This window comes from Orycteropus afer, unplaced genomic scaffold (genome assembly GCF_000298275.1).
Source record: "Orycteropus afer afer isolate SDZICR_OR568_19922 unplaced genomic scaffold, OryAfe1.0 scaffold00024, whole genome shotgun sequence".
Taxonomy (NCBI): Eukaryota; Metazoa; Chordata; class Mammalia; order Tubulidentata; family Orycteropodidae; genus Orycteropus; species Orycteropus afer.
In genome coordinates this window covers 16,787,243-16,808,191 of record NW_006921611.1, presented here as the reverse complement: position 1 = coordinate 16,808,191, position 20,949 = coordinate 16,787,243, and the positions used below count along the sequence as shown (strand labels likewise).

The window sequence follows — 20,949 nt, the reverse complement described above, 5'->3', positions numbered from 1 at the left end:
TTTCCAACAGCTAAAGGAGATGAACTTGTCTGTCAGTTTGTCATCCTGTGGTGGCTTGCATGTTGCTGTGAGGCTTGAGGCTGTGCCAACAGTGTTCCAAAAGCCAGCAGGGTTGCACCTGGTACTCAGGTTTCAACGCAGCTTACAGATTGAGACAGACTAGGAAGAAGGAAGAGGCCACCCGGTTCTCAAAGAATTGGCCAGGGGAAACCTTATGAATAGCAGAGAAACACTGTCTGATACATTACTGGACAACTTTATGAATAGCCTGGAAACACTGTCCGATACAGCACAGGAACATGAGCTGCTTAGGTCAGAAAGCACTCAAGGTACGACTGGGAAAGAGTTGCCTCATCAGAGTAGAACCAACCTTAATGATATAGGTAAATTAAATTTTTGGGGACCTCCATTTGCTGACATGGCATGACTCAAATTGAGGAGAAATAGCTGCAAACATCCATTAATAATCGGAACATGGAATGCACAAAGTATGAATCGAGGAATACTGGAAGTTGTCAAGAATGAAATGGAACCCATAAAGATTGATAACCTAGGCATTAGTGAGCTGAAATGGACTGGTTTTGGCCATTTTGAATCAGACAACCATATGATCTACTATGCTGGGAATGACAATCTGAAGAGGAATGGCGTGGCATACATCATCATAAGGGATGTTTCTAGATCTATCCTGAAGTACAGTGCTGTCAGTGATAGCTATACACCTACAAGGAAGACCAGATAATGCTACTATTATACAAATTTATACACCAAAGCTAAAGATGAGGAAACTGAAGATTTTTATCAACTTCTGCAGTCTGAAACTGACCGAACATGCAATCACTGGTGACAGGCATGTAAAAGTTGGAAACAAAGAAGAATCCCGGTAGTTGGAAAATTTGGCCTTGGTGATAGAAATAATGCTGGAGATCGCATGACAGAATTTTGCAGGACCAATGACTTATTCATTACAAATACCTTTTTTTCAACAACACAAACAGCAGCTACACATGTGTACTTCACCAGATGGAGTACACAGGAATAAGACTAACAACATCTGTGGCAAGAGGCAATGGAAAAGCTTGATATTTTCAGCCAAAACCAGGCCAGGAGCTGACTGTGGAGACCATCAATTGCTTATATGCAAGTTCAACTTGAAGTTGAAGACAATTAAAACAAGTCCATGAGAGCCAAAATATGACCTTAAATATATCCCTTCTGAATTTTGAGACCATCAAAGGAATAGAATTGATGCACTAAACACCAATGACCAAAAACCAGAGGAACTGTGGGATGACATCAAGAGCACCATCCATGAAGAAAGCAAGAGGTCATTAAAAATACGAAAAAGGACCAAAATGGACGTGAGAAGATTTCAAAGAGCAGTTCAAGAAGACAAAGCCAATTACTACAATGAAACATGCAAAGATCTGGAGTTAGAAACCAAAAGGGAAGAACATGCTTGGCATTTCTCAAGCTGAAAGAACTGAGAAAAAAAAATTTAAGCCTTGAGTTGTAATACTGAAAGATTCTATGGGCAAAATATTGAATAATGCAGGAAGCATCAAAAGAAGATGGAAGGAATACACAGAGTCACTGTACCAGAAAGAATTGGTTGATACTCATCCATTTCAGGAGGTGACATATGTTCAAGAATCAGTGGTACTAAAAGAAGTCGAAGCTGTACTAAAGGGATTGGCAAAAAAAACAGGTTCCAGGAACTGACGGAATACCTGTTCAGTTGTTGCAAAAAACGGATGCCCTGCTGGAGGCACTCACTCAGCTATGCCAAGAGATTTGGAAGACAGGTACCTGGCCAACTGACTGGAAAAAATCCATATTTTACCCATTCCAAAGAAAGATGATCCCACAGAATGTGGAAAATATTGAACAATATCATTAGTATCTCATGCAAATAAATTCTTACTGGAGATAATTCAAAAACAGTTGCAGCAGTATATTGACAGAGAACTTCCAGAAGTACAAGCTGGATCCAGAAGAGGACACAGAATGAGGGTTATCACTGCTGATGTCAGATGGATCGTGGCTGAAAGCAAAGAATACCAGAAAGATGTTTACTTGTGTTTTATTGACTATGCCAAAGAATTTGATTGTGTGGATCATTAAAAATTGTGGGTAACATTGAGAAGAATGGGAATTCCAGAACACTTAATTGTACTCATGAGGAACCTGTACGTAGACCAGGAGGCTGTTATTCGAACAGAACAAAGGGACGCTGCATGGTTTAAAATCAAGAAGGGAGTGCGTCAGGGTTGTCCTTTCACCATACTTATTCAATCTATATGCTAAGCAAATAATCTGAGAAGCTGGACTATATGAAAGAGGAATGTGATATCAGGATTGTGCATGCAATACGCTGATGACACAAATTTGCTTGCTAAAAGTGAGGATGACTTGAAGCACTTACTGATGAAGATTGAAGAATTCAGTCTGCAGTATGGATTACATCTCAATATAAAGAAAACAAAAATCCTCACAACTGGACCAATAAGCAGCATCACAATAAATGGAAAGAAGATTGAAGTTGTCAAAGACTTCACATTGTTTGGTTCTACAATTGACACCAATGGAAGCAGCAGTCAGGACATCAGACAATGTATAGCATTGGGTAAATCAGCTGCAAAGGACCTCTTTCAAGTGCTGAAGAGCAAAAATGTCTCCTTTAGGACTAAGGTGCGCCTGACACAAGCCATGGTATTTTCAATTTCCTCATATGCATGTGAGAGCTGGACAATGAAGAAGGAAGACTGAAGAAGAATTGAAGCTTTTGAGTTGTGGTGTTGGTGAAGAATGCTGAAAGTACCATGGACTTCTAAAAGTACTAACAAATTTGTCCTGGAGGAAGTGCAGCTGGAATGATCCTTGGAAGTGAGAAAGGCAGACTTTGCCTTACGTACTTTGGTTGTGTTGTCAGAAAGGAACATTCCCTAGAGAAGGATGTCATGCTTGGTAAGGTGGAGGGTTGATGAATGAGGGGAAGTGCCTCAACCAGATGGACTGAGTGGTAACAGTGGTGATGGGCTCAAGTATAGCAGGGATTGCGGAGCTGGCACAGGAGTGGGCGGTGTTTTGTTCTGCCGTGCATAGGGTCACTAGGAGTCGGAGACGACTTGACGGCACCTAACAACAACAACATTGTCTGATATGGTGCCAGAAGATGAGCCCTTCTGGTTGGAAGGCACTCAAAATATGACTGGGGAAAAGTTGCCTCCTCAAAGGTAGAATTGATCTAAATGACAGAAATGGGAATTCCAGAGCCCTAAATTGTGCTCATGAGGAAAATGTACACGGATCGAGAGGCAGTTGTCAGAACAACGGGATATTGCATGGTTTAAAATCAGGAAAGTTGTGTGTCAGTGTTGTATCCTTTCACCACACTTCTTCAATCTGGATGCTGAGCAAATAATCCAAGAAGTTAGACTACGTGAAGAAGAGCATGACATCAGGATTAGAGGAAGATTCATCCTGTGATATGCAGATGATACAACCTTGCTTGGTGAAAGCACAGAAAGCATGAAGCACCTACTGATGAAGATCTAAGACTATAGCCTTCAGTATGGATTATACCTCAACATAATGGAAACAAAAATCCTCACAACTGGACCAATATGCAGCATCATGATAAATGGAGTAAAGTTTTAAGTTGTCAAGGATTCATTTCACTTGGCTTCCCGACAGAAGCAGTCAAGAAATGAACAGCTTATTGCATTGGGCAAATATGCTGTAAAAGATCTCCTTCGAGTGTTTAAGTACACAGATGTTACTTTGAAGACTAAGGCATGCCTGACTCAAGCCATGGTATTTTCAAGACATGTGAGAGCTGGACAATGAATAAGGAAGACCACAAAAGAATTATACACTGAATTATGGTGTTGGTGAAGGATACTGAATGTACTATGGACTGCTAGGAGAACGAACAAATCTGTCTTGGTGGAAGTACAGCCAGAATGCTCCTTAGAAGTAAGAATGGCCAGACTTCATCTTATGTACTTTGGTCTTGTTGTCAGAAGAGACCAGTCCCTGGAGAAGGAGATCATGCCGGTTAAAGTAGAGGGTCAGCAAAAAAGGGGAAGACCCATAGCAAGGCAGATTGATACAGTGGCTGAAAGGATGGGCTCAAACATGGCAATGATTTTGAGTATGGTGCAGGACTGGGCAATGTTTTGTTCTGTTGTACACAGGGTTACAACCTGACATGACACACACAATAACAAAATATAATTTAGCTTGCTATGGAAACTTTTTAAAGTTTTTTTTTTTTTTTTTAAGCTTTTAATCTTTTGGTTTATATTTCATTTCAGTTTCTGACTGCACTGGAGTTCCCTCTGGTAGCATAGTGCCTAAGGCACTTGACTGCCAACCAGAATGCTGGCGGTTCAAACCCACCAGCCACTCCTCAGAAGGAAGATGGGGCAATCTACTTCCATGGTGATACTGCCTCAGAAACCCAAGGAGTGGTCGCTGTCAGTTGGGTCTGACTTGATGGCACATAACAACAACAACAACAAGATCATACAAAGTATTCCTCAGAAGCATGTTCCTGGAGTTCTCCACTACAGCTAGGCCTGCCATAGTTCCAAGGAGGCCAATGCCTAGAACTCTCTGATAAGGAATTCAAAAGAATTATGTTTAGTACCTTCAGAGAATTGAGAGACAGATTAAGGAAAAAACTGAAAAAATGGAGGAAAACATAGAGAAAACTCTAGAACAATTTCAAAAGAAAATACAAGAATAAAATGACAAACAAAAATTAGAAATGATACAAAATCTACAGATAGAAATCCAGAAGATTAATACTCAATTTTCAGAAATAGGTAACTCACTGAATGGGCAAAGGAGTAGAAGTGAATCAATGGAAGACAGAATTAGTGAGGTTGAAGGCAAATACCTCAATATTTTTTTGGAAAGGGAACAATCAGAAAAAAGATCAAAACAAAATGGAAAAAAAGGCCTAAGGTTCATGTGGGATACCATCAAAAGAAATAACCTACATGCAATCGGAATTCCAGAACAGGAAGAGACAAATAAAACCACACAAAAAATTGTTGAAGATGTGTTGGAAGAGAATTTTCCTGATATGATGAAAGATGAGAATATATCCATTCAAGAAGTCCAACAATCCACAAACAGGATAGACCCCAAAAGAAAATTACCAAGATATATCATCATCAAATTCACCAAAACCAAAGACAAAGAATCCTAAAAGCAGCATGGGAAAAATGAAAAGTTACCTACAAGGGGCAACCAATAACAATAAGCTCAGATTTCTAGGCAGAAACCATGTAAGTGAGAAGACAGTGGGATGGTATATATAAAACCCTGAAAGAAAAAAAAATTCCAACCAAGAATTATATACCTCGCAAAGCTGTCCTTCAAATAGAATGGTGAAATTAGGACATTTCTAGATAAGCAGAAATTAATGGAATTTGTCAAAACCAGACCAACCTTACAAGAGATGCTAAAGGGAGTCCTTTGGACAAAGAACCAACAACAAACAACTGACCATTAACACACATAATGATATAACTCAGAAACCAACCCAGTTATAGAAGTATCCAAAGTAAAGAAGCCTACAAAATTGTAAACAGGGAACCAGAGACATCAATTAATAAATGAAGACAACTACAAACCAAAAAGAGGGAAAAAACTGTGTAGTTACAGAACTTCTAAATGGTAGGGAAGTCAAGATAGAACAGACTGTTCTAAATTTGGGACGAAAACTATAAATCACAGGGTAACCTCAAAGAAAAATGATAAAACTTCACATTAAAATAAAAAAGAGGACCAGCACAAATATTTAGCAAATACTAAAACAATAGCAACGAAGGAAGTGATAACATGATTCATAAACAAAATGAGCTCAGCACTGAAAATTATATGGAAAATGAAATCAACACCACGAAAAAAGCACATGACAAGATGACAGCAACAATTCATACCTGTCGATGTTTACATATCTTACCAGTGACTTATCCCTAAAATTTATAGAAAACTCCAACACCTCAATAACAAAAACATTAACAATCCAATTAAAAATTAGACAGAAGACACGAATAGACATTTCACCGAAGAGGATATTCCGGCAGCCAGCAAACACATGAGAAAATGCTCATGATCATTAGCCATCAGAGAGATGCAAATCAGGGCAACACTGAGATACCATCTCACCCCAGCACTAATGGCAAAGTTCAACAAAACAGAAAATGGCAGATGCTGGCTAGGATGTGGAGAACTGGGACTCTCATACACTGCTGGTGGGACCATCAAATGATACAGCCACTGTGCAAAACAGTATGGCGATTCCTTAAAAAGCTGGAATTAGAAATACCATTTGACCCAGCAGTCCCATTAGTAGGTATATATCCTAAAGAAGTGAGAGCCAGGACAAGAACAGATATATGTATACCCATGTTCATCGCAACACTATTTACAATAGCAGAAAGATGGAAATGACCTATGTGCCCATCAACAGAAGAATGGGTAACCAAACTGTGGTACATACACACAATGGAATACTATGCAACCCTAAAGAATAACGCAGAATCTGCAAAACACCGCATAACATGGATTAACTTGGAGGACATTAAGCTGAGTGAAAGAAGTCAGTCACAGATGGACAAATATAGTATTAGTGCATTACTGTAAAATTTCAAGGATATATGGAAAGAAACTTTCTTTGTTGGTTACCAGAGGTGGAAGGGGAGGGGAGGGAATGCCACAGGAAAGAAAAAAAAAAAAAAGCACTGACTCATATCACTTTAGTTTTGTGTATTTCACTGTATATAAATTATATTTCAATACAATGCATTTGGAAAAAAAATACCCTCCAGCTAGGGCTGGATTAAAATCTTTAAAAGCCCTCAAGGTGGAGAAGATACCAGCTCCTACCTCCTCCTATTGAATGAAAGATAAAAACTGTAGGACATCATAAAACCAGCGAAGAGCAGACTACGTGGTTCTGGTTTTGTCCAAGGTGCGTCTTTGGGTCCTTTTTAGAAAATATACTTAATCTTTACAAAAAAAAAAAAAAAAAAAAAAAAGGTCAATGCCAATCATAAAGGGATAGGGTTAGCCTTGGCAGAAAATCTTAAAATATGATTTGAGGAGGCTTGGCAGGCTTTAATTATCATATCTTCACCACTGGTGTCCCATGACATTTCATCTCAAAGATTTATTTATTCCTTTATGACTTGAAGCCTTTATGGACCTTCTGAACACTTGGTCTAAGTGTCCCTTTTAAGTGGGAAGCACTATAAGGTATCCAGTTTTGAGCTTGTCTTGATAAAGTATCTTCTAATCCATGGAATCAGTAATACTGAAAAAACCAGACCTTAGCTAAGTTTCAGGTTCCACACAGGTAGGATAAGGGGGAAGAGATGCTCTCCAGCTAATGGGAAGACCAGCCAGGATGCACTTTACTTATTTTGCAATTTTGGCCAAGGCCCGGGAGGAAACCTACTCCAAAAGTACTCTGGGTATGAATGAAAGCCTAGTGTGAAAGAGCGCTCTAAAACACAGGTATATGACATAACTAAAATGGCTGACACAGGTCTGAATCGGACTCTATTTTGTCCTAAGCCCCTGCCACCACTTTTTAGAGTATATGACCCATGCATGCTCTTGACCAAAGTAACTTGTTCTGCAACATTCTGAGGTGGCTCACTCAGGTTGCTACAGGAACCAGCTATGGTTTGCAATAAACCAGTCTTATAAATGAGCCTTACAGAGCATGTTGAATAGCAACCAAACGTACCCCTGTGTTCTTCCCCAACTGTACAGAGTTCAGCAAAACTGAGTATAAAGGGCATGTGCTTATATTCTCTCTTTGGAATGCCATTTTCAAATGTCATTTTGGAGTGCCTTGATTTGTAACTCTTTGAATCTGAATACAATTTTTATTTTACAGAAATTCTGCTTCATTTGGAACACTAGGCCCAAGGAGAATACCATTACCTATGGTGTCAAGTGCTCCTAGAGAAAGTCTACGACATGAGTGAAACTGATGTCTAGCCTTATAATACATGTTGTACTAGCTCTTACAGCAAAACTACTCTTGCCTTGCTGATTTTTTTTCTTGTAATATTTCTAGAGAAAAGAAGTATTTTTGGAAACAGCTTACATTTTTGTTGTACGTCTATTGAGTAATTTTGGACTAGATACACATGCTTATAGAGAACTTCAATATTCTGCTGACAGAAAAAAATCTCTGCATCTCAGATGGGGTCCTTAAGCAAAAGACGGGTTTTGAGAAAACAGTAGGAAGGAAACTAATGTAGTAGACAGATGAAGTACTCTGAGTAAAAATAATAAAAATTCCTTCTATTTGATTCCAGAATTAGCCTGGGAAAGCAAACTTGCAGATAGAGAAGGGTCATTTACCAAAAGATCTAAGGTAACAGGGAAGGAAGCAATTCACAGTTTTTTGGTGAGAACTTTCTTCTTGAAAGAAACATATACAGTTGGCTCCTATCTCACAACATTTTGGTATTAAAAAGCACACCATAGGACTCCAGTAGGCATCACTAAAACTAAGTGGATCTCCTCTTTATTGTGTCTTCCACCCAGTGCTAATAATCAAAACATTAAAGAAGTCGTATATAGCATAGGCAAATATTAGTCAGGACAGACAACATCGGTAAACCATCAAAGCCCTACAACTGAACAACAGTTCCATCCATACCTTGAAGCACACAACCTGTTCCCAGCCCTGTTCTCAGGCCACCCAGTCCTTGCCTGATTCTTAATCAGACTGCACTGTCCAATACAGCAATTAGTAGCCACATGCAACAATGGAACACATGAAATATGGCAAGTCTGAACTGAGTTGTTCTTGAAAAGGTGTAAAATACACACTTAGTATGAAAAAAAGAATACAAATTATTTTATTCATAGCTTTTTAAAATTTTGATTATATGTTGAAATGGTAATATTTTGGATGTACTGGGTTAAAAATGGAAGCTCTGGTGGTGTAGTGCCTAAGGCATTTGACTGCCAACCAGAAGGCTGGCGGTTCAAACCCACCAGCCACTCCTTTGAAGGAAAGTTGGGCAATCTACTTCCGTAGTGATACTGCCTTGGAAACCCAAGGAGGGGTTGCTATGAGTTGGATCTGACTTGACGGCAGTGAGTTTGGTTTTTTTTGGGGGGGCTGAATAATTAACCAATAAAACAATAACAATAAAAACAATAAAAATAAAATAATAACAACAAATAATTAAATAATTAGGCGAGGAGTGGCTGGTGGATTTGAACTGTTAGCTCTCTGGTCAACAGTCAAATGCCTTAAGCACTATGTCACCAGAGCTCCCATTTTTAGTTTGGTTTCTGATGGCATAGTGCCTAACGCATTTGACTGCTAACCAGAAGGCTGGCAGTTCAAACCCACAGCCATTGCTCAGAAGGAAGACGGGGCAATCTACTTCCACAGAGATACCATCTTGGAAACCCAAGGAGGGGTCACTATGAGTTGGAATCAACCTGATGGCAGTGAGGTTTTTTTTTTTTGGTTAAATAAAAAAAGTGTTACAATTAATATCACTTATTTCTCTTAATTGTTTAAATGTAGCTGACAGAAAATTTAAAGTTACATATGTGGCTCCCATTGTATTTCTGTTGAACAGATCCACTGAAGTCTCCAAAATGTTCTTGTTCTGTGTTCAACACCGTTCAGATCTCTGTAAAAGTGAGCTAATCTAATAAACTAGTTGGTGTTAATGTGTCACTCTACTCAAAAATAGAGAGTTTGAAAGGATTTTATAGCCAGGGAACTGAAGCCCAGAGAGGATAACCAACTGTGTGTCATTAAGCAAGTCAATGATAATAGCCTCCTCACTCCCAGTACTACTTATTTTACTATTTTATCTCTCTGAGCTTATCTGCCATTTTTCTATGGATAATTCCTTAACCTAAAGGAAGGACCTTCATCAGAGCAGGCATTTCAGGCATATGATAATTAACTGATGATGGTGGGACCTAGGGACAGGAAGCCATTTCATGTCACATGACGGGTGTTTTTTCTGTCTTCTCAGGTATGTCCCTGCTACATTTTAATCATCAATTTAAAATGTGATTCAAAGAATCCTGTTGCTAGACTTTTGTTCTGTATAAAAGCATATGCTATCATTTACAGATTAAAATTCAGAGCTTCTTCGTCCTCTTTCAACATGTAACACAAAATGCAATTCTAAATGACAATGGAAAAATTATATGTATCTATTACTAACTAGGAGCTCTGGTAGCATAGTGCCTAAGGCACTTGACTGCTAACCAGAAGGCTGGTGTTCAAACCCCCCAGCCACTCCTCGGAAGGAAGGTTGGGCAATCCTACTTCCATAGTGATGTTGTTGTTGTTGTTGTTATGTGCCGTCGAGTCGGCCCCGACTCATAGCGACCCCTTCTTGGGTTTCCGAGGCAGTATCACTACGGAAGTAGGATTGCCCAACCTTCCTTCCGAGGAGTGGCTGGTGGGTTTGAACCGCCAGCCTTCTGGTTAGCAGTCAAGTGCTTTAGCCATTATGCTACCAGAGCTCCATAGTGATACTGCCTCGGAAACCCAAGGAGGGGTCGCTATGAGTCGGGGCCGACTCGACGGCACATAACAACAACAACATTACTAACTGGACTTGAATGCCTAGAGAGCTGATAATCTTAGGACTTCAGCTTTTCATTAGTAATTATAGAACTTAGCATCATATTTAAAAAGCAAAAAAATGCTGAAATTATTCCTAAGAATTCTATTAACCTGTAACATCTCAGGTTCTTCAGACCCAGATCCAGATCCTTTGTGTTGTCTTCTGAAAAGGAGTGGACACTGGATTCTAGTTTGACTTAGTTACTAAGACTGAGTCTCTTGCTACTAATCCTCTATAAACAGATTAAGTGAATTTCTCCCTTGTTTTCACTGAAGGAAAAAGGGAAACATCTGCTATCTTTAAAGTTAGATAATCAAGGTCACTTTTAACTTAAGAGGTAAATAATTTTGCTTCAGAAGGTGGGTTTGCTCCATGACAGCTGGCATAGTATTCAGATACACCCCCCCTCTACTACTCCTGTAAGAAGAGAAAATGGTTTATAATATCATCCCTATTGTAAAAATTAGATTTTCTATGTTGACAAATGCTGGTAGCATAGTGGCTAAGGCACTTGACTGCTAACCAGAAGGCTGGTGGTTCAAACCCACCAGCCACTCCTCGGAAGGAAGGTTGGGCAATCCTATTTCCGTAGTGATACTGCCTCGGAAACCCAAGGAGGGGTCGCTATGAGTCGGGGCCGACTCGACGGCACATAACAACAACAACAACAACATGTTGACAAATAAAAAATGAGCAATCTGAGTATCATGGAATGAATTGTGTCTCCCCAAAATATGTGTCGACTTGGCTGGGCCATGATTCTTAGTGGTTTGACAGTTATGTAGTGATGTGATTTGTCAGCTATATAATGATGCAATCATCCCCATGATGTGATCAGCCAATCAGTTCTAAGGGAATTAGAGTGAGATACCAAAAAAAAAAACCAAAACTCAAACCTCCTGTCATTGAGTCAATTTTGACTCATAGTGACCCCCACTGGGTTTCCGAGGCGGTAAATCTTTAAGGAAATAGATTGCCCAGTCTTGCTTCTGGGGAGTGGCTGGTGGATTTGAACCACCAATCTTCTGGTTAGCAGTCAGAAGTCTTAGTCATTGTGCCACCAGGTCATCATAGTATACTCCATGCCTACCCACTATACAACAATCCAACAATGAAACTGATGGTTTACAACTCAAAGTTTATATGTCTTTCTAGGTATGAGCTGTTTGGAGTTTCCCTATGACACAGTAAGGAATGTACTCTTATGCTCAAATAAACCAAGTACAAAAAGAATCATGCCATTTCACATGCCATCAAAACTTAGAAATGCAGATAAAGTTGCATCATGTCTCAAGAATGTCCCAGATTTTTTAGATTTAAAATATTCTGCCCCCAGAAATGTATATGGATTATTATAGTGGGCATTTGCTGTTTCTAAAATTTAATTTCCTAGCCATATGGTGGGGATGGGCCCTAATTTTCATAAGGCTGTAAGCATATCTTATTCCAAAGTCACATTTCAGGACTTGGCTTAAGTTAAGCCATTAAGTTAAACCCAAATCCCATTGCCATCTAGTCAATTCTAAAGGACAGAGTAGAACTGTCCCATAGGGTTTCCAAGGCTATAAATGTTTACAGAAGCATCTTTCTCCTGTGGAATGGCTTGATTCACTGACCTTCTGGTTAGCAGCCAAATACTTTAACCACTTTGTCATCAAAGCTTGCTCCATTAAGGCAAGGGGACTTTATTCTTTGTCCTTGGTTTGAGCCATTATACTAGTGAACTTTCTTTTTCTTGTTGTATTTAAACCTGGAAAACACATATACCTAAAAGTATGTCTTCAAACCAAGATAGCTGATTCCAAAGCCCTTGCTCAAAGATCTAAGTAATATGCAAAACATACATAACTGGCTGCAGTATCTACATTAGGGATTGTGATCTTTAGGGGCCAGGCCAGTAACACAAATGTGAAAAGCTTCCAAATGTCATATTATAGGGACTAGTAGGAAGTAGACTGCTGTGTTTCCTAAATGCAATGAAAACAAATACAATACAAAGTTGGTTGAAGAAAACATGTTGATATTAGGTCTGCTGGCCACAAAAAATTCAGAGGTATTAGACTGCTCGCTAGTTTTCCAATCTGCTCCACAGTGGACCTCAGGAACCACTATTAACCTGATCCTCAGTAATCCATCTTCTGTCAATGTCTCACTGCCTCATCTTGTTTTCTGTAAATTTGGGCTTCTTCCTCTCCCTAGTCAGGTCTAGCTCATACCAACACACACCTTAAATGCTGCATGAGAAATATGTTCGAGTAAAAGAGCATCTTCACTTTCTAATCACTGTTGTTTTTAAGGGTAAGGAAATAGAAATCCAATGTTACTGGGGCCAACCACAGTGCTATCAAGCAAGTGCCTATAATGGGGCTTTTTCTTAAAGGGCCCAGTGTTTCCCAGCACATGGTGTGCTTTAAGTGGCTGTAGCCCTACAAATGTCTATATAAAACTCCATCTATCCCAGACAGCGATAAATTTTCAGATGTACCAGAAGCATGGGATCATATAAAACAATTCAAGTAAAATGGGAATTGAATAAAGTAGAAACAAGTCAATTTATAAGGAAGTGAGGCCATTTCTGATGTTTCTTTTATGAAATAGGGAAATGATGCTGAGCTTCTGAATGTAGTCTTGTGATGCCCAACAACCCTTTCAAAAGTAAGATAAGATTCCAAGTGAAATCATTTTTTTTTTTTTTATTAGGATTTGGGTGAAGATTTACAGAGTAAATTCACTTTTCATACAGCAGTTCACATATACTTTGTCTCATGTCATTGACCAAAATTTACAATGCAGCAGCTCCCCTCCCACTTCCTCCCCATAGTTACCTCCTCCCAGTGTCCATCCCTTCATACTCTTCTGCACCCTGAGCTATCTCCCTGTGCATAAGCAGCCCTTCCTTCTCCCATGATTGTTCTCTCCAGGGCCCAAGTGAAATCATTTAAAAGACTAACAGTCACAGCTTGGAGATCAAACACAAAACAAATCACCTGGCATTATTAACAGCAAAGGGAGAGAGAGTCATTAGTTCAGATAATTATAGCAGATTCTGAGTGAAGTTTGCTGCTTTAAATAAAAGTGATTCTTTTATACTTCCTTATTCTCTGTAGGTTTTTTTTTTTTTTTTCTTTCCCCCAACCCTGAAGCTACTTATTTACTAAAATGTCTACTTATTGTCAGTCAGGGTTTACAGAATTGCTAAGGCATAGAGAGAACTGTGAGTTTGGCCCACCATGAAGAATTATTTGTACTCAAAGCAGCTTGGGATATAAACAACTGAAATGCCTAAAGTTAGGAACACCCCTGGTGTTATTACTAACAGTGTAATATTCTGCCAAATTAAAGGCTTTTTCCTTACCAAAACTTGAGAAAATGATAAGAACTGCTCTGTAACCAAAGGAAGGCCCTCTATATGATGGCTGAATAGAAGAAGAGATGAGAAGGCTAATTCATGCTTGTGATTCTTCCTTGATGACAAGGACACAGAGAGGATTAAAGTCCTCCTGCCTGTCACTGTCTGTCAGAGGGCTCCCACTGAACTCAGACACTACTGTCTGTTCTCACCTGCCTATCAGATTCGTTTTCAAGGGAGCTGCTGGCCCTGTGAAAAAGTATTTGACTTTTTGGGAGAATGGCTTCCTCTAATGTTATCTTCTATACACAATAGTAAATTTTCATTTACTCATTCATTCAACAAATATTTATCGAGCGTTCAGTCAATGCTCTACAAGCTGGGAATAGTGCAGTGAATAAAATATACTAAATGGTCAGTAGCTCCCTGTTCAGGGAATAAAGTAGTCTGCTTAGGGAATTCTGCTTATAAAGCACAGTACTTAATTCTGTGCAAAGGATCCTAAGGATCACACACACGCACACACACACACGGCAAATTTTGGTGGCTGAAATAATAGCAAAGTGGATTCTACAACATATACAGTCTCAATTTTAAGATAGTGAAAAACAATGATTCATTTAAAAAAAAATTACTCTTTCAAAAAGCTTTTCAGATGACATGTACCTTCCTGGTAGAACAAGTTAATGCAGCTTGACAAGTAATCCACACCATGCTGGATACATTAGCATATGACGCTGATTTTAATGAGCTAAAGGTCCTAGAATACAATCTTCATGCTCCTTAAGGTGAAAATTTGATGGAAGCAAGATGTAATTCAAAAAACTTGGTCTAAGTTCACATCAGGAAATTAAAATTCTAGGTCTTGCTGGGTTACAATGTTGGAGAAGAACCATCACAGTACATTCAAAAGCAGGAAACACTAGCAGTGGCAACCCTTTCAGGGGCTTGCAGCCACCCCCACCTCCTGGAGACAGGCTCTTAGCCTTCAGAGTCAAGGGCTCAAAGTAAGGTGCTGAGGACTGAAAGCAGGGGACTAAGGTGTTGGGAAATTTAATTAGCATGTGTGAAACCAAACTGGCCTATGGATGAAAGCCACTCCAAAAGTGTGAAGAATTATGATTGCTTTTCGAGAACTCCCATTTCCCCAAATGAACAAGCCTGTAAAAAGATGAGCTAGTTTTTTTTTTTTTTTTTCCCCCTAATATATATTTCTCAAGTTTTTTGCTGGTAAGGCACAGCTTTCTCTAACAAACTTTTATCTTTCCCAAAAGTAAGATTTATCTTGGTATAGTCATCTGTCCATGTTGCAAGGCCTACTTGACCATGACTAAAGCTAGTACATGGATCTATAATGGAAGCATCACCTTTTGGATCAAATGTCACATTTTATAGCAGAAATTCTATAACTCAGAGAGAGACTTTTTGAAGTTTCCAAGAAATCTTTAATTCACTTCAACAAGCATGTTGTAGAGCAAAGGCTAGAAATGAGATTGAGGAAGACTTTACCCTCCAAGGGCTAACAATCTCGTTTAGGGTGTTGTACAATCTACTGTATAGTCAAAGACATATTGAAATAGTTTTAACATAAAGTACATCGTGGCAAGTGCTAGAATAGATTAATTCCAGTCAGTAGGTTTAGAGCAGGCTTTCACAGGAGGGATTTGAGCTGCACTTTGAAATATGAATGGGACTTTCAGAAATGAAGATGAGGGGAAGAGCATTTGGAACAGAAGAAAGATGTGTTTGGGAGGACAGTTGGTAGAAATATGACTGAAGCACATGGAGGCTGCTGTGGGAGATTGGTTGGAAAGATAGATGAAGGCCAAGTCCTCTCAGATTAAGAACTAGGACTTTTATCTGAAGGTAGATGGAAGGGGTTCGGGGGAAGGCAGAGGAAAACCAAGGGGAGCTTTTGAACAGAGAAGTCCCATAACCTGGGTTAAGCTTTATAAAAATAATTAGCAAAATTATATAGGTTGGCTTGAAGAAAGGAGGGACAATCAGGAGTCAATTGACAGGTTCAGAAGAGAGATGAGATGATTAGGACCCTGCAGAGACATGGCAAAAGGAATGCCAGAAGTAAAGAAGGGACAGGCATGGGACACACCACAGAGGCCAATTGCTGGAATCTGGCCTGTTACTAGATCTTGAGGAACAGGTAGTCTCAGATGATTCTCAGTTTTGAAGCCTGAGGAGGAAACAGATGGTAAGATGGGAATAAAGGAGAGAAATAATGGCATGCAAAATTGACTAGAACTATGATGAGAAAGAACGGCAAAGTATGGATTCCACATACCCATCAGATAAAGAAATGATGTAAAATATTAACAAATAATTCTTCCAGCTTTGGCCTACTTGCCGCCTACTTGAAAATAAGATGACACCTTAAATGCCTTAAGGTGATGATTGAAGGAGGAAAGTCAGAGGATCCTGCATAATCCTGACAGTATCTACTGGGAGACAACATAGCTCAAGGTAACTTAAGTTATTGTTAGTTGCTATCAAGTCAATTCTGACTCATGGTGACCCCATGCGTACAGTGTAGAACTGCTCCATGGGGTTTCCAAAGATGTGACCTTTTGGAAGCACATCACCAGGCCCATTTCTGAGGCACCTCTGAGAGTGGATCTGAACCACCAACTTTTCACCTAATAGTTGAGTGCTTAACTATTTATGCTACACTGGGACTCTCTCTCTCTCTCTCTCTCTCTATTTATTTAAAGGCATATACACACATACATATAATTTTCAGCTTGCCTTTAAATTTTCTCCCTTTCTATGCCAGAACATACAGATTCTCCTCATCCTTTTAAGTGTCCACACTTGCTATAGTGTATGGATAAGCCACAATTTATCAATCCGTCTCTGAAGGACAGTGAGTGGTAAGAATGCATCACTGTTATCTAAAAGTAAGAATGTGCAGGAAAACGTTGATGCTTATGGGGCTGGATGGGCAAGTAGAGCACGACGGCTTGAGCCCTGGTACCGGCAGTGATTGGGGCAAGTGGCTGCAGCCCCCCAGTGAGACTGTTCATGGACTGGCTGTGCCTAAGCCTGGTGTCCCTGTGGCTGGAGGAGATGACGTGGATGCTGTGAAGCATGTTCATTTGCTCCTTGTACATGAACACGGTAGTGGCCAAGTGGGCTGGAGATGGCCGTGGGTGGCAGGAAGGAGATCCACCCATGATATATGTGTGTAACAGAGAGAAATTATGTGGATCACTCCAGGCTGTCTCTGTTTAGAGTTAACCCTGATCAGGGAACAGAGATTTTCTGAACAACAGCATTGAGAAACTGGGCTGGCTATTTATCTATCATTCATTTGCGTCATATGTTTGTAGGTTGTTTATGTCTAGAACATCTACCAAGGGGTTGTAAGCAAGAGGATCAATAATAGTGTTTTTACCAGATCAATTTCCAGACTGGAAAACCCATAGATTTCTTGATTTAGGTGGTCGAGATGGGGAGGTCACAAAAATCATGAGCCCTCATTTTGAAGAAATTTATGCCACTGAGATATCTGAAACTATTATATTGCAGCTTCAGAAAGAGAAATGCAGAATGCTTGATACAAATGAATGACAGAACATAGGGTTCCAGCATGATGTCATCAGCTGCTTGAATTTGCTGGATCACGGTGATTAGTCCCTCACGTTGTTTAAAAATGTCAGAAATATCTTGCTGTCAACTAGAAGCAGGTTCACCTTTGCCCAGGTCCTGCCCTTTCATCCCTATGTGGAAATTATAGGTGGCAAATGGGAGAAACCACCAGAAATTATGGAAATCAAGGGATAGAAGTCTGTCAGAAGTTTTGAAAAAGCTGGCTTTGTTATCAAAGCTTTCACTAGACTACCATACCTGTGTGAAGGAGACATGTACAATGACTACTATGCTCTGGACGATGTTGGCTTTGTTCTCCAACCATTATAAACATGTGGAGTTTGAAGTTTTCACAGTCTGCCCTAAGAATGCACCCTCCAGAAAGGGTCTGTGCTTGCAATTATGCAAAGAAAGGGCCTTCGGGGACTGCCATTCTAAGTATCATGTAGGATTTTCAAAAGCCAAAATACTAATTGTTTCCTTGTAGTATGTAAAAAAGAATAATAATAATAAAAAACAGAACTCTGAGGATTTTTATCAGCTCTTTACTCAGTAATTTGGGTCACATTTCAATCATGATGGAAGATTATTTTATACCTAATTGCAGTAGAGACTCATTCCCAGACAAAGCAATAGTCATGACTTCACATGGTACAGATACATGCATTGCTTTCAATAAAACAAACACTGGCAATAAAGCTGTCCATTCAGTTCCAAATATTGATTGTGAGGTATTGCCACTGATATTTTTCCAAGTTTAGAAATTCCTTCTCTCTGTCATTATTCAAGAAAATGTTTTCAGTTATGTTAACAACCTTTTTTGGAGATGAGGAAAAAAAGAAAAAGGTTGATGCTTCATATCACCCTGTAGCTAATTTCCTCCTGGAAGGCGGGGGCACAGAGACACAGACAGCAGGTAGCTACCCTGGCATGCTCCTCTATTCCCCCCCAAACACAAGCAAGCATACACTCTTCCTACCAGGCAGAGTATTTGCTACTAAGTCCATAATCTGACAGGTATACTTTGATGCTTGTTTGGCACTTCAGTAGAAGCATGGACATGATGGGCCACCATGACTGAGATCATGCTAGGAGCCCCAAGTTAGGGCCAGGACCAAGACATGCTTGCCAGTTAATCTCCACAGTGAATGAATAAATATCACAATAAAAACTGCTTAATGGGCAATAACATAGATCAATTCTAGGCATTTATGAAATTTCAGTTCAACATACCTCAAACTCCAGATAATGGTCTTTCAGTTTGTATTCATCAATCTCCTTGGCTTTGACTTTCTTGTCAGGGGGATATGAGCGATGCTCAGCCAGCTCAGTGGTGATCTGCTTCAGCTTGCTTTCATGTGATTTCAATTGTTCCTCCTGCAGGAAATTGTTATGCCATTCAGTGCCCAGAAAAGGAATCAATAAAAAAAAAAAAAAAAAAAAAAAAGTAAAGTATTTAAAAAAAAAAATCCCTTATGATGAATGACTATAATTCATCAAAATAGCCCATTGTGCCTACGTGGTGACATCTTATCAATTTTCTCATGCCATTGTTCACATATTCCTTCCCAGGATAGCAACCAAGGCCACCCTCCTTACTCATTCCCCTTTCTGTAATACCACATATTTTCAGAGACTGTTATCAGGTATAATTGTCACCAAACTTGAGACCTGACCTGGTAAGGGGCACCTCAACAAACAAGGTACCAGGTGAACAGTTAAGAGCGCCTTGCTTGAGAACCCAGCAATGCTGTCAGTTTCCTCCTGGCATCATAACAAATGAAGAATCTATTTATTTATTTTCCCTTTTTGAGATAAGCAATGCTACAAAGAAATAATTCTTCTCTGATACCTATCAGATAGTATTTTTTTAAAAAAATGAACCTATTCCTGCTTTTTTGCTCCAAAGTAGCAGAGGTTTCTTACTTCTTTCAACTTTACTGATCTAAAGTAGTTCTTGGTTAAAATATGCCAAAAAACCAAAGCCAAACCCATTGCCATTAAGTCAATTCCAACTCACAGGGACCCTATAGGACAAGGTAGAACTGTCCCAGACTGTTTCCAGGGCTGTAATCTTTATGGAAGCAGACTGCCAAATCTTTCTCCTAACAACAACTGGTGGGAATGAAACACTGACCTTTTGTTTAGCAGCTGAGCACTTAATCACTGTGCCACCAGGGCTCCTTCAGTTAAAGTACCAAACAAAAAACCAAACCCACTGCCAATGATTTAGTTAAAGTATACTGTGTGATTACTGTCTGAGCAGGGTCATTAACCACCATGCAACAATGCAATGTGGTTGATCCTACGTCAAAGGATTTCCATTATAGGGATACCATTTTTATTACCTTAGCAATGTTACTTAAATAGATAGATAATCATACTTTCTGGCAGCATTTTCAAAACCTTCTTGAAACAACAAAATTAGAATTCTCTTACATTCCTAAAATTGTATGGCCATTAACTATTCCATTTTCACATGTAAATTATCCATAGTCTTATTGACCATAATTTTTACATGTACAATAAGAAACAAATGGATGAAAACAAATGGAGAAAAACTGATTAAACCAGATGACCTATAAATTTTGTATATACCAACATCATTTCAGAATATAACAATTATATTGTAGAATGAGGGGAACAGTTAAAAAGACTACCAGAAAATTAATGACTATAGATACTAAAATTATATAACATCACCTTATTTAAAAACCAAAGATATCCAGAAATTATGAGTAATATCTGAGATTTGAAGGACTTTTACTTAACTCACATGTCTTAAAAGTTAAACAAGGAAAAGAAACCTTAAGTCTAAAACCATCAAAATAGAAGATGAACAAGGAATGTACAAAGCACAGTACAAAGTACATAGTACAAAGCATAGTTGAAAAATGAAATTAAAACAGGTGGAAGGAACATCTGGAATGAATGAACAATGGCAGGATTAGTTTTATATGCCAACTAATCAAAGCAAAAAATCCCAAAGAGCTCCCAGAAAAGTATAGGGGAAAAATGAAAACTATTTGGAGATTTTAGAATGGGTCTACATATCTAAACTCATAATTTATACGCTGATGATTCTGAAACTCAGTGAAAAACATTTTTATTTACAACTTCTCATTCATATTTTTGTTTTTTTTCCCTACTGAGCCTATAGATTATTTTGGTAGTTTTTATTTCTTTCAAAGTACAGTGGACCCTTCGACACAGGTTTGAATTGTGCAGGTCCACTTATATGGGATTTTTTTCAAGGTATGGATATTGGAGAAATTCAAGAGCTAACAGACCCCAAGGAGCTCTGGTATCATACTGCCTAAGGCATTTGACTGCTAACCAGAAGGCTGG

At 39.1% G+C, this 20,949-nt stretch overlaps 1 protein-coding gene across 1 annotated transcript in view; it reads right to left on the bottom strand.

Annotated features, from left to right (window-relative positions):
* Positions 1–20,949, bottom strand: part of PSD3 (pleckstrin and Sec7 domain containing 3) — a 576,478-nt gene that overhangs the window by 12,812 nt on the left and 542,717 nt on the right. The window contains exon 15 of the mRNA XM_007935046.2: positions 18,835–18,978. Within this exon, the coding sequence (XP_007933237.2) occupies positions 18,835–18,978 (144 nt within the window). The remainder of the gene's footprint in view (positions 1–18,834; positions 18,979–20,949) is intronic.